General features: G+C 43.1%; 1 protein-coding gene across 1 annotated transcript in view; it reads left to right on the forward strand.

Annotated features, from left to right (window-relative positions):
• The first annotated feature begins 5,102 nt into the window (after positions 1-5,102).
• nxph1 (neurexophilin 1) overlaps positions 5,103-15,000 on the forward strand; it is a 14,580-nt gene continuing 4,682 nt past the window's right edge. Inside the window, exon 1 of the mRNA XM_056298911.1 lies at positions 5,103-5,108. Within this exon, the coding sequence (XP_056154886.1) occupies positions 5,103-5,108 (6 nt within the window). The remainder of the gene's footprint in view (positions 5,109-15,000) is intronic.

Here is a 15,000-nt window from a genome sequence, read left to right on the forward strand (position 1 = left end):
ATGGCTGTGGTGAATACATATTTCGAGAAGAGGGAGGAACACAGTACAAGAGTGGAGGAAAGTGCACACAGGTGGACTATATCTTATGCAGGAGGCGCGATCTAAAAGGGATTGGAGACTGCAAGGTGGTGACAGGGGAGAACGTAGCTAGGCAGCATCGGATGGTGGTCTGTAGGATGACTTTGGAGACCAAGAAGAGGAAGAGAGTGAAGGCACAGCCGAAGATCAAATGGTGGAAGTTGAAGAAGGAAGACTGTTGTGTGGAGTTCAGGCAGGAGGTAAGACAGGCACTGGGTGGTAGTGAAGAGTTGCCAGATGGCTGGACAACCACTGCAGAAATAGTGAGGGAGACAGCTAGGAAGGTACTTGGTGTGTCATCAGGACAGAGGAAGGAAGACAAGGAGACTTGGTGGTGGAATGAGGAAGTACAGGAAAGTGTACAGAGGAAGAGGTTGGCGAAGAAGATGTGGGATAGTCAGAGAGATGAAGAAAGTGCAGGAGTACAAGAAAGACACGAGTACAAGGAGATGTGGCGTAAGGCAAAGAGACATGGCAAAGGCAAACGAAATAGGCGTATAGAGGGTTTTATGAGGTTGGACACTAAGGAAGGAGAAAAGGACTTGTACCAATTGGCTAGACAGAGGGACCGAGCTGGGGGGGATGTGCAGCCAGTTAGCTGGATGAAGGATAGAGATGGAAATGTGCTGACACGTGAGGAGGGTGTATTGAGAAGGTGGAATGAGTCCTTTGAGGGGCTGATGAATAATAATGATAATAATCATAATCATCAGGAATCAGGAACAATTTATTGTCATCTTATTCTTGTACCTGCGTACACAAAAGAGACGAAATTTCGTTTCTCCCAGCTCCCAGCCCACAGCAGTACAGCACAAAAGACAAAAACACATGTCCAACACCTCCCAAAACGACTCCATCATTAATCATAATAATAATAATAATAATGATAACAATAATTACATTTATACAGCCCTTTTCTAGACACGCAAAGTGCTTCACATTGAAGGGGGGAACTCACCTCAACCACCACCAATGTGTAGCACCACCTGGGTGATGCTGCACCAGAATGCTACCACACATTAGCTTGAGGTGGAGGGGGAGGAATCATTGAGCCAGTTACATGGGGGATGATTGGGTGTCCAGATGGAGAGAGCCAGGTTGGGAATTTTGCCAGGACACCGGGGAACCCCCTACTCTGTGTGGTAAGTGCCATGGAATCCACAATGAGTCAGGACCTCGGTTTAACGTCTCATCTGAAGGACAGCATCTCCTACAGCACAGTGTCCCCGTCACTGCATTGGGGGGGGGGGGGTGAATAAAATCAGAGAGAAGGTTGGCTGATGTGGGGATAGGGAATCAGGAAGTGCAGTGGATCAAGGAGGAAGTGAGGGCAGCTATGAAGGGGATGAAGAGTGGAAAGGCAGTTGGTCCTGATGACATACCTGTGGAGGCATGGAGGTGTTTAGGAGAGATGGCAGTGGGGTTTTTAACTAGATTGTTTAACACAATGTTGGAAAGTGAGAGGATGCCTGAGGAGTGGAGAAGAAGGTCGGGTTCATTGAAAGGCGCTACCAGTGTTTCTCAACCCAGTCCTCAAGGAACCCCTATCCTGCAGATTTTCATTGTAACCCTGCATAGGTAGCCCTGCTTGTACTTACTCGACCAATCATCTCGCAGCACTTAATTATGCACATCTGACAAAATTCATTGCTGATTGGTTGAATAACTACAAACAGGTACCTATTCAGGGTTGCAAAGAAAATATGCAGGATAGGGGGTCCTTGAGGACTGGGTTGAGAAACACTGCGCTATACAAAACTAAGTTGCTGTTGTTGTACCAATTTTTCAAGAACAAGGGCGATGTGCAGAGCTGTGGTGGCTGCAGAGGTATAAAGTTGATCAGCCACAGCATGGAGATATGGGAAAGAGGAGTGGAAGCTAGGTTAAGAGGAGAGGTGGCCATCAGCGAGCAGCAGTTCGTCAAGTCAACTCGAGTCAATTTGTGTAGCCCTATATCACAAATTACAGATGTACCTCAGTGGGCTTTACAGCAGCACAACAGCCGGCCGTTAGACCCTCGCACTGGATGAGGAACAACTCCCTAAAAAACACACAAACACATTAACAAGGAGCAAAACATCTCTCGATCTTGGGAGAGATGGACAGATGTGCAATGGATGTTGCGTGTACAGAATAAAACAGCTTGCACAGCTGAAAGACAATATCAGAATTACAGTGGATAAGAAACATGAAGACTATGATTAGGAGGACGCCAGGCGGTGTGCAGATGCCACCGAGGCTGCCTAAGACCTGGCTTCTTGTTCCTAGGACACACTTCTTGTTCCAAAAAAACAAAAACCAAGATGGCGACGGGAAAATGCCACACTTGAGGCTTCAAAACGGCAGTCCACAAACCAATGGGTGACGTCGCCGTGGCTACGTCCGCTTCTTTTATCCAGCCTATGCGCTTGTCCCAGGTTTTGGAGGTCTCATTGCTAATGGAAGGAGAAGGTGGGGAAGAAGAGCTGTTGGGACTGGAGGAGCTGTGTGGCGGTAGTTGCCGAATGGGTTTCTGGTCTTTAATCGCACAGGGCACTGACTACACTCCTTCAGTTGGTTGTTGGCAGAGATGGTCGCTGGCGTAACATGGGCGGACAGTAAGCACCGTGCCACTGGAAGAGGTCATTCAAGTTCAGGAGGCCCGTGCAAATCTGCATGAGCAGCAGCAGGTCTGTGATCTCCTCACACTACCTGCTTTGAATTGAGGATCTGCCCTTCACAAGTGAACACTTAGTCCTTACCGTGGAAGGTAATCCTGTAGCGCTGACGTTACCCTTCCTGCCACAGCAGGTGATTCACGGATTACATGCTTGTGTTAAGGGACAACACTGACAGGCTTGTGGGCCAAAAGGCCTGTCTTACCAGTGAATAGCAGTGACAGGTTGTCCATTCTCCTTCTGGCCACCCGTAAGCCACCAGTGGTCCCAACAAGTACATCCAGGAAGCCTTCAGGGTTGTGTCATTTTCTGAAAGGACAGCCGGGGTGCATCCGGTACGCAAACGCAAATACAGTTGTAAGCCAAAACACACCACGCCCTACTGATATTCACACCGGTCCACAGTATAAGCACATCCGCTCTTCTGCTCCACACCCCTGCACCGCGTCCCACCATGACTCAGTCTCGCTTCATGGACCCGTGGGGGAGCCACTGAGGACAGACACATACAAAGAGAAAGGATAGGGTTAGGTGCACCTGGCTAGCCAGCCGCTCCTTGTTCTCCACACCTGCTCCACCAAGAATGCCCTCTCCGTGATAAGTGAAGTTAGCCCGTTTGTATCTGCTTAGTGAGAAAAGGCAGATGCAAGGCAGCAAAAGATAGAGCAACATACTATGCTGCAAGTTCAAACCACCCGTAAATGTAAAGTCAAAACATTATATTACTGATCAATACCTGATCCCCTCAATATGAGTCATTATCCAGTCTCAATGAGTTATTATTCAGATTCAGTATGAATTATGATTCAGACTCAATATGAGTTATGATTCAGATTCAGTTTGAGTTATGATTCAAACTCAATATGAGTTATGATTCAGACTCAATATGAGTTATTATTCAGACTCAATATGAGTTATGATTCAGATTCAGTATGAGTTATGATTCAGATTCAGTATGAATTATGATTCAGACTCAGTATGAATTATGATTCAGACTCAGTATGAGTTATGATTCATATTCAGTATGAATTATGATTCAGATTCAGTATGAGTTATGATTCAGACTCAATATGAGTTATGATTCAGATTCAGTATGAATTATGATTCAGACTCAGTATGAGTTATGATTCATATTCAGTATGAATTATGATTCAGATTCAGTATGAGTTATGATTCAGACTCAATATGAGTTATGATTCAGATTCAGTATGAATTATGATTCAGACTCAGTATGAATTATGATTCAGACTCAGTATGAGTTATGATTCAGACTCAGTATGAGTTATGATTCAGATTCAGTATGAGTTATGATTCAAACTCAATATGAGTTATGATTCAGACTCAATATGAGTTATTATTCAGACTCAATATGAGTTATGATTCAGACTCAATATGAGTTATTATTCAGACTCAATATAAGTTATTATTCAGACTCAATATGAATTATGATTCAGATTCAGTATGAGTTATGATTCAGACTCAGTATGAGTTATGATTCAGATTCAGTATGAATTATGATTCAGACTCAGTATGAGTTATGATTCATATTCAGTATGAATTATGATTCAGATTCAGTATGAGTTATGATTCAGACTCAATATGAGTTATGATTCAGATTCAGTATGAATTATGATTCAGATTCAGTATGAGTTATGATTCAGACTCAAGCTGGGCATCAGACCAGTTGCTCTTACAGACAGAGATGAAACTGAATGTGAATTCGTGTTTAATGTAACTCATTTCAGGATGAATGCTTCTAATTAAGCTGGATTCATCCAGTATAATTAGTTAAGGCACTGCTCCCCTGGAACATAACTGGTTAGCGAGGTGAAGAACCCTGCGTATTAACACCCGTGTACAGCACGTGGGTTCGGGTATTGGCGTGGAGCAGTGCAGCATTCATTTGCATGATGAAAGCCCTCAGTGAAGTATCCTACATTTAAAGAAGGTGCAGAAACGAGGCTGGGAAGCATAGAGAGAGGCGGCGGGAGTGCAGTGGCGGCGAGCGGGGGGGGTTGTGTTGGGGGGGGTATTGCTCCACTTACTTTACAAACTGAAAATCTCATTAAGTGTGACACTGATGATTAGTCGAGAAGGACCAAAGTGGGGGAGAGAATGAACTCACAAAGGGCTGCGAGGAGGCTTTGGCTTTGTTTGCCATCATTAATTCCGAATAGAAACAGCTCGGGGTGGGGGTGGGGAGGTGGGATGGGGGTGGGGGTGGGGTGGGGGGGTATCTCCCAGCCGCTCATCAGTAGAGCTGCAGATCTGACAGGGGAACAGGTGCCCTTCTTTTCCTCTCTCTCTCTTCCAACACGGTTTTGTTTGTTTTTTTCCTCCGCATTTAGCATCCTTCCGCGGGTCTTAATGGAGGTGAGTTGTGCGCTCGAGCCATCTGCGTGCTGACAAAATGAAGCCTGCCTTGATTTATGAGGCCTCGGGCTGGATTAGTTTCCAATCCTCAGCGAGCAAACTCGCAGCTCGCGCCGGAGTACACAGGCTGCGCAGACGACTTCAAATGAACCCTGGTGCACCTACAGTGTTGTTGTTGTGATGATGATGATGATGATGATGATGATGATGAGTGTGCTTTCTGCCTTTGTAAAAGCAAGGAAACGGCGCTTCTACAAACCCTCTTCTCTCTTGTTCATCTTGTGGGCCTTCTGTCATGGCAGTGAGCGAGTCACTGTTTTAATGTGGACGCCCTGTTCTGAAAATGAGGTTGTGACTTGAGGCAAACTAATAAAGTAAATAAGAGGAGGCAGTGGTGGAGGGGAGCGATAACAACAGTCTGTTAAATCAATGCATTTAATGTTAGAGAATGAAGTTAACACCATTTATGTCCCCATAAATAACTTGGGTGATATAACTGTCTCAAGCATTTGTATGCGTACAATTTAAAACAGGCCCTTGAGATTCAAATGTAAAGTAGGGAATGCATTTGATCGTTATTCTATATGCAAAGTGACTCAGGGGTCATTAGAATACAGTTGTGTAAGAACAATTCCTGTTGGCTGTAAACAGACAGGTTAGCGGGTTTTGCAGCGCTCCGGACAGATCAGGAAGGTGAGCCAGGTCATCTGGACACGACGTTTCTTGGGAGAAATGTTTCATGATGTTTTGTTGCTTATTGATACATTTTTTGTTCTTATTTATATTTCTTATGTATCTTTTATTTCTATTTGTTTCTGTTTCTATTTTCTTATCTTGCTAGTTTGTAGTTATTAGAGCCTGAGTGTCTGTAATAGAACCCAATTTCCCCTCGGGATGAATCAAGTATTCTGATTCTGATTCTGATTCTGATTCTGATTCTGATTCATCTCTCATCTTAGTGACTTGCAGATATCACCCTGCCGATATCACCCTGCAGGTATCACCATGCAAGTATCACCCTGCAGATATCACCCTGCAGGTATCACCATGCAAGTATCACCCTGCAGCTACCACCCTGCAGATATCACCCTGCCGATATCACCCTGCCGATATCACCCTGCAGATATCACCCTGCAGATATCACCCTGCCGATATCACCCTGCCGATATCACCCTGCAGATATCACCCTGCAGATATCACCCTGCCGATATCACCATGCAGATATCACCCTGCAGATATCACCCTGCCGATATCACCCTGCAGATATCACCCTGCAGGTATCACCCTGCCAATATCACCCTGCAGGTCTCACCATGCAGATATCACTCTGCAGATGTCACCCTGCCTATACCACCCTGCCGATATCACCCTGCCTATATCACCCTGCCGATATCACCCTGCAGGTATCACCATGCAGATGTCACCCTGCCTATACCACCCTGCCGATATCACCCTGCCGATATCACCATGCAGGTATCACCATGCAGATGTCACCCTGCCGATATCACCCTGCAGGTATCACCCTGCAGATATCACCCTGCAGGTATCACCCTGCAATTATTAACCTGCAGGTATCACCCTGCAGATATCACCCTAACAATATCACCCTGCAGATATCACCCAGCAATTATTAACCTGCATGTATCACCCTGCAGGTATCACCTTGCCAGTATCACCCTGCAGATATCACACTGCAGATATCACCCTGCAGATATCACCCTGCAGGAATAACCCTGCAGGAATAACCCTGCAGATATCCCCCTGCAGGAATAACCCTGCAGATATCCCCCTGCAGATATCACCCTGCAGATATCACCCTGCAGGAATAACCCTGCAGATATCCCCCTGCAGGAATAACCCTGCAGATATCACCCTGCCGATATCACCCTGCAGATATCACCCTGCAGGAATAACCCTGCAGATATCACCCTGCAGGTATCCCCCAGGTATCCCCCTGGGGATAGCTGCAGGAGGATATCTGCAAGTCACTTAGAAGAGTAATGAAACATTTATTCCAATAAATGTGTCCAGATGAACTGATCACCTAGCTGATATTTCCCTACCTGAATTGAGCATGCATCAAGACAGTATTCCAGACGAATCCCTAATCACTTGTGTGAGGAAACGTTGATATAAATCACTGATATGATTTGACGACAAGGTCAACATTCCTGGGTTGAATTAATATACCCTACTTATGTTTGTGGACGGTTGGGAGCATATATGCATTCGGATGTGTGAGAGGCAAAACGGAAACACTGCTCCACATAAGCGCACACACACACACACACACACACACACACACACACACACACACACACACACACACACACACACACACATGAACACACACACACACACAGTAAACACACACAAATGCACTCTTACACACAACGTTTACATTTTTCATATGCAGAGAGAGGACGTCTGCTGTAATGATGCATTTAACAGGCTGCTTAAACAGCCGTTAGGCAGGTTTAACACATGGATTAAACTGATATTTCGGTACCACTCAGCAGCAATACGTTATCTGAAGTTGTTTGGTTTCCATGTTGATTGTGGTTATTTCTTATGGCCTATACTATCAGGGTTGAATATCCAGTGATTATCTGGACACACTGACTAAAGGGGACTTGTGAACAGCAGCTGGATGCTTGTGGAGTGGATGGTATGGTTGGTTTACATCAGATGAAAACATATTTTGGAGCGGATAGTATGGTTGGTTTACATCAGATGAAGACATATTTTACACTGGATCGTATGGTTAGTTTACATCAAAGGAAAACATATTTTGGAGTGTATGGATAGTTTACATCAGATGAAAACATATTTTACACTGGATGGTATGGTTAGTTTACATCAGATGAAAACACATTTTGGAGTGGATGGTATGGTTAGTTTACATCATATGAAAACATATTTTACAGTGGATGGTATGGATAGTTTACATCAGATGAAAACATATTTTGGAGTGGATGGTATGGTTAGTTTACATCAGATGAAAACATATTTTGGAGTGTATGGATAGTTTACATCAGATGAAAACATATTTTACACTGGATGGTATGGTTAGTTTACATCATATGAAAACATATTTTGCAGTGGATGGTATGGTTCGTTTACATCATATGAAAACATATTTTGCAGTGGAATGTATGGATAGTTTACATCAGATGAAAACATATTTTGCAGTGGAATGTATGGATAGTTTACATCAGATGAAAACATATTTTGCAGTGGATGGTATGGTTAGTTTACATCATATGAAAACATATTTTGCAGTGGATGGTATGGATAGTTTACATCAGATGAAAACATATTTTGGAGCGGATGGTATGGTTAGTTTACATCAGATGAAAACATATTTTACACTGGATGGTATGGTTAGTTTACATCAAAGGAAACATATTTTGGAGTGTATAGATAGTTTACATCAGATGAAAACATATTTTACACTGGATGGTATGGTTAGTTTACATCATATGAAAACACATTTTGGAGTGGATGGTATGGTTAGTTTACATCAGATGAAAACACATTTTGGAGTGGATGGTATGGTTAGTTTACATCAGATGAAAACACATTTTGGGGTGGATGGTATGGTTAGTTTAAATCAGATGAAAACATATTTTGAAGTGGGTATGGTTAGTTTACATCAGATGAAAACATATTTTACACTGGATGGTATGGTTAGTTTACATCAAAGGAAAACATATTTTGGAGTGTATGGATAGTTTACATCAGATGAAAACATATTTTACAGTGGATGGTATGGTTAGTTTACATCAGATGAAAACACATTTTGGAGTGGATGGTATGGTTAGTTTACATCAGATGAAAACACATTTTGGGGTGGATGGTATGGTTAGTTTACATCAGATGAAAACATATTTTGAAGTGGGTATGGTTAGTTTACATCAGATGAAAACATATTTTACACTGGATGGTATGGTTAGTTTACATCAGATGAAAACATATTTTGCAGTGGAATGTATGGATAGTTTACATCAGATGAAAACATATTTTGCAGTGGATGGTATGGTTAGTTTACATCATATGAAAACATATTTTGCAGTGGATGGTATGGATAGTTTACATCATATGAAAACATATTTTGCAGTGGATGGTATGGTTCGTTTACATCATATGAAAACATATTTTGCAGTGGATGGTATGGTTAGTTTACATCATATGAAAACATATTTTGCAGTGGATGGTATGGATAGTTTACATCATATGAAAACATATTTAGCAGTGGATGGTATGGTTCGTTTACATCATATGAAAACATATTTTGCAGTGGATGGTATGGTTAGTTTACATCAGATGAAAACACATTTTGGAGTGGATGGTATGGTTAGTTTACATCCGATGAAAACACATTTTGGAGTGGATGGTATGGTTAGTTTACATCAGATGAAAACACATTTTGGGGTGGATGGTATGGTTAGTTTACATCATATGAAAACATATTTTGAAGTGGGTATGGTTAGTTTACATCAGATGAAAACATATTTTACGCTGGATGGTATGGTTCGTTTACATCAAAGGAAAACATATTTTGGAGTGTATGGATAGTTTACTTCAGATGAAAACATATTTTACAGTGGATGGTATGGATAGTTTACATCAGATGAAAACATATTTTGGAGTGGATGGTATGGTTAGTTTACATGAGATGAAAACATATTTTGGAGTGGATGGTATGGATAGTTTACATCAGATGAAAACATATTTTGGAGTGGATGGTATGGTTAGTTTACATGAGATGAAAACATATTTTGGAGTGGATGGTATGGTTAGTTTACATCAGATGAAAACATATTTTACAGTGGATGGTATGGATAGTTTACATCAGATGAAAATCTTTTTTGGAGTGGATGGTATGGTTAGTTTACATCAGATGAAAACATATTTTGGCGCGGATGGTATGGTTAGTTTACATCAGATGAAAACATATTTTGGAGTGGATGGTATGGTTAGTTTACATCAGATGAAAACATATTTTGGAGCGGATGGTATGGTTAGTTTACATGAGATGAAAACATATTTTGGAGTGGATGGTATGGTTAGTTTACATCAGATGAAAACATATTTTACAGTGGATGGTATGGATAGTTTACATCAGATGAAAATCTTTTTTGGAGTGGATGGTATGGTTAGTTTACATCAGATGAAAACACATTTTGGAGTGGATGGTATGGTTAGTTTACATCAGATGAAAACACATTTTGGAGTGGATGGTATGGTTAGTTTACATCAGATGAAAACACATTTTGGAGTGGATGGTATGGTTAGTTTACATCAGATGAAAACACATTTTGGAGTGGATGGTATGGTTAGTTTACATCAGATGAAAACACATTTTGGGGTGGATGGTATGGTTAGTTTACATCAGATGAAAACATATTTTGAAGTGGGTATGGTTAGTTTACATCAGATGAAAACATATTTTACGCTGGATGGTATGGTTCGTTTACATCAAAGGAAGACATATTTTGGAGTGTATGGATAGTTTACATCAGATGAAAACATATTTTACAGTGGATGGTATGGATAGTTTACATCAGATGAAAACATATTTTGGAGTGGATGGTATGGTTAGTTTACATGAGATGAAAACATATTTTGGAGTGGATGGTATGGATAGTTTACATCAGATGAAAACATATTTTGGAGTGGATGGTATGGTTAGTTTACATCAGATGAAAACATATTTTGGAGTGGATGGTATGGTTAGTTTACATGAGATGAAAACATATTTTACAGTGGATGGTATGGTTGGTTTACATCAGATGAAAACATATTTTACAGTGGATGGTATGGTTAGTTTACATGAGATGAAAACACATGAAGGATATGTAAACATGTTTAATGCATTTGCAATTCTTTTACAAGTCTTTACATTGTGTTGTCTGAAATGTACCCCCATACTGCAATTAACTGTTCGACGCCTCCCTCCAAACCTCAAACCTTCAATCCCATGACAGCCCGCTCATCCCACCCCCAAGATCAGGCCACGCCTCCTCACCTGGTGCCACGCTCCGGACCATTCCATCCCACCACGGGGAGGTGAGTCAGTTCATCTGGACGCATCGTTTACTGAGAGAAGCGTTTCGTCACTCATGTGAGTGAGCTCTTCGGTATGTTGTGTCCAGATGAACTGACTCACCTGTCTGTGATGTCCTCACCTGGATTACTGAGCATCCAGACGGTCTGGCCAACCATGCTGACAGCACCATCTTTTTAGAAAAGGGCATAAAAGCCTGCCTCTTTACATCCAACCCTTTATACAATGACTAGTGTGTTTTTATCGCTCCGTTTGCTCTTTATTCTGGTCTGTTCTTGTTCTGGGTTGTTTTAAGGCATCCTTATGAGGTACTGAGGTTTATTTCTAATTATAAATTATAAATAAAAGCGTCGTTATTGTTTTTATCATATGAAGTCTGCAGACCCTGGCCTTTTAAAGGAAATGGCGATTATGTGGAAAACATGGTGGGTGGGTGTGCCCACACACATTGTCCTGCAGCAGCAGAGGTCACATGCTGTCTGTCTGTCCATCACATGCTGTCTATCCATCACATGCTGTCTGTCTGTCCATCACATGCTGTCTGTCTGTCATCACATGCTGTCTGTCCATTACGTGCTGTCTGTCTGTCCATCACATGCTGTCTGTCTCTCCATCACATGCTGTCTGTCTGTCATCACATGCTGTCTGTCCATTACGTGCTGTCTGTCTGTCCATCACATGCTGTCTGTCTGTCCATCACATGCTGTCTGTCTGTCCATCACATGCTGTCTGTCTGTCCATCACATGCTGTCTATCCATCACATGCTGTCTATCCATCACATGCTGTCTGTCTGTCCATCACATGCTGTCTATCCATCACATGCTGTCTATCCATCACATGCTGTCTGTCTGTCATCACATGCTGTCTGTCCATTACGTGCTGTCTGTCTGTCCATCACATGCTGTCTCTCTGTCCATCACATGCTGTCTGTCCATCATATGCTGTCTATCCATCACATGCTGTCTGTCTGTCCATCACATGCTGTCTGTCCATTACGTGCTGTCTGTCTGTCCATCACATGCTGTCTGTCCATCACATGCTGTCTGTCCATTACGTGCTGTCTGTCTGTCCATTACGTGCTGTCTCTCTGTCCATCACATGCTGTCTGTCCATCATATGCTATTTGTCTTTCCATTATATGTTGTCTGTCCATCATGCTGCAGCACGGCTCCTCACACTGGCACTTCCATAGTCATCAGGCTAACAGCCTTCACCCCTTTCTTTCTTTCTTTCTTTCTTTCTTTCTTTCTTTCTTTCTTTCTTTCTTTCTTTCTTTCTTTCTTTCTTTCTTTCTTTCTTTCTTTCTTTCTTTCTTTCTTTCTTTCTTTCTTTCTTTCTTTCTTTCTTTCTTTCTCTCTTTCTTTCTTTCTCTCTTTCTTTCTTTTCTTTCTTTCTTTCTTTCTTTCTTTCTTTCTTTCTTTCTTTCTTTCTTTCTTTCTTTCTTTCTTTCTTTCTTTCTTTCTTTCTTCCTCCCTCTGGTAGGTTTCCATTCTCTGAGCCGTGCATAACTCTCTCTTCTCGCGGCACATTGTGCTGCAGCCTTCATTCTTCTCCTGCCATCATTCTATTCTTGTCATTCTCCTGCGTTCTCTCCAGCACGCACGTGATGGGATTTTCTCAAAGGGGCTCGAGAGTCTTCAGCTCATCATCTGTCTTCTGTCTTGTTGGAGAGCAGACGGGCAGGTGCCAGAGAGCCAGTCTGCTCTCCGCTGGTGTGTGTCAGTTTGTGTGTCAGTTTGTGTGTCTGGGTGTGTGTCAGTGTGTGTGTCTGGGTGTGTGTCAAAGGAATTAACAGTCAGGGCGACTGTACACGTGGCCCAACTACTGCTTGTCATCGCTCACCAGCCGCTGAATGAGTGTGTTTGTGTGTGTGTGTGTGTGTGTGTGTGTGTGTGTGTGTGTGTGTGTGTGTGTGTGTGTGTGTGTGTGTGTGTGTGTGTGTGTGTTGTCCATTGTTAACCGAGGCTGGATTACACACACAACACAAAACATCTCAGTGTTTTGTGTTGTAATTTACCGGTTTGGGATTTAATTTGCCATTGTTTGTTACGCCACTTCAGCTTGAGGCAATGACGTGTCAAAACCAATAATGTTTAAGAGAACAACACCGCAAACCCAGTATTAGATTATATTAGAAGCCCTTCAGATATTCAGGGTCTCCAAATAAAAAGGTCTTCTTAAAAAAAGAACACAACAGTACAGATGATCACGCAACCTTGAGGTCTCTGGTCTGGACGTGACTGGTTTCAGTACAGTACATGGACGTGACTGGTTTCACCACAGTACACGGACGTGACTGGTTTCACCACAGTACACGGACGTGACTGGTTTCACCACAGTACACGGATGTGACTGGTTTCAGTACAGTACACGGACGTGACTGGTTTCAGTACAGTACATGAACGTGACTGGTTTCAGGACAGTACACGGATGTGACTGGTTTCAGTACAGTACACGGACGTGACTGGTTTCAGTACAGTACATGGACGTGACTGGTTTCAGTACAGTACACGAACGTGACTGGTTTCAGGACAGTACACGGATGTGACTGGTTTCAGTACAGTACACGGACGTGAGTGGTTTCAGTACAGTACACGGACGTGACTGGTTTCACCACAGTACACGGACGTGACTGGTTTCAGTACAGTACACGGACGTGACTGGTTTCACCACAGTACACGGACGTGACTGGTTTCAGTACAGTACACGGACGTGACTGGTTTCACCACAGTACACGGACGTGACTGGTTTCAGTACAGTACACGGACGTGACTGGTTTCAGTACAGTACACGGACGTGACTGGTTTCACCACAGTACACGGACGTGACTGGTTTCAGTACAGTACACGGACGTGACTGGTTTCAGTACAGTACACGGACGTGACTGGTTTCAGTACAGTACATGGACGTGACTGGTTTCAGTACAGTACACGGACGTGACTGGTTTCAGTACAGTACACGGACGTGACTGGTTTCAGTACAGTACATGGACGTGACTGGTTTCAGTACAGTACACGGACGTGACTGGTTTCAGTACAGTACACGGACGTGACTGGTTTCACCACAGTACACGGACGTGACTGGTTTCAGTAACAGTACACGGACGTGACTGGTTTCACCACAGTACACGGACGTGACTGGTTTCAGTACAGTACACGGACGTGACTGGTTTCAGTACAGTACACGGACGTGACTGGTTTCAGTACAGTACATGGACGTGACTGGTTTCAGTACAGTACACGAACGTGACTGGTTTCAGGACAGTACACGGACGTGACTGGTTTCAGTACAGTACACGGACGTGACTGGTTTCACCACAGTACACGGACGTGACTGGTTTCAGTACAGTACACGGACGTGACTGGTTTCACCACAGTACACGGACGTGACTGGTTTCAGTACAGTACACGGACGTGACTGGTTTCACCACAGTACACGGACGTGACTGGTTTCAGTACAGTACACGGATGTGACTGGTTTCAGTACAGTACACGACGTGACTGGTTTCACCACAGTACACGGATGTGACTGGTTTCAGTACAGTACACGGACGTGACTGGTTTCACCACAGTACACGGATGTGACTGGTTTCAGTACAGTACACGGACGTGACTGGTTTCACCACAGTACACGGACGTGACTGGTTTCACCACAGTACACGGATGTGACTGGTTTCAGTACAGTACACGGACGTGACTGGTTTCAGTACAGTACATGGACGTGACTGGTTTCAGTACAGTAGACGGACGTGACTGGTTTCAATACAGTACACGGACGTAACTGGTTTCACCACAGTACACGGACGTGACTGGTTTCAGTAC

The sequence above is a fragment of the Lampris incognitus genome, chromosome 18, assembly GCF_029633865.1.
Source record: "Lampris incognitus isolate fLamInc1 chromosome 18, fLamInc1.hap2, whole genome shotgun sequence".
NCBI classification, from domain to species: domain Eukaryota; kingdom Metazoa; phylum Chordata; class Actinopteri; order Lampriformes; family Lampridae; genus Lampris; species Lampris incognitus.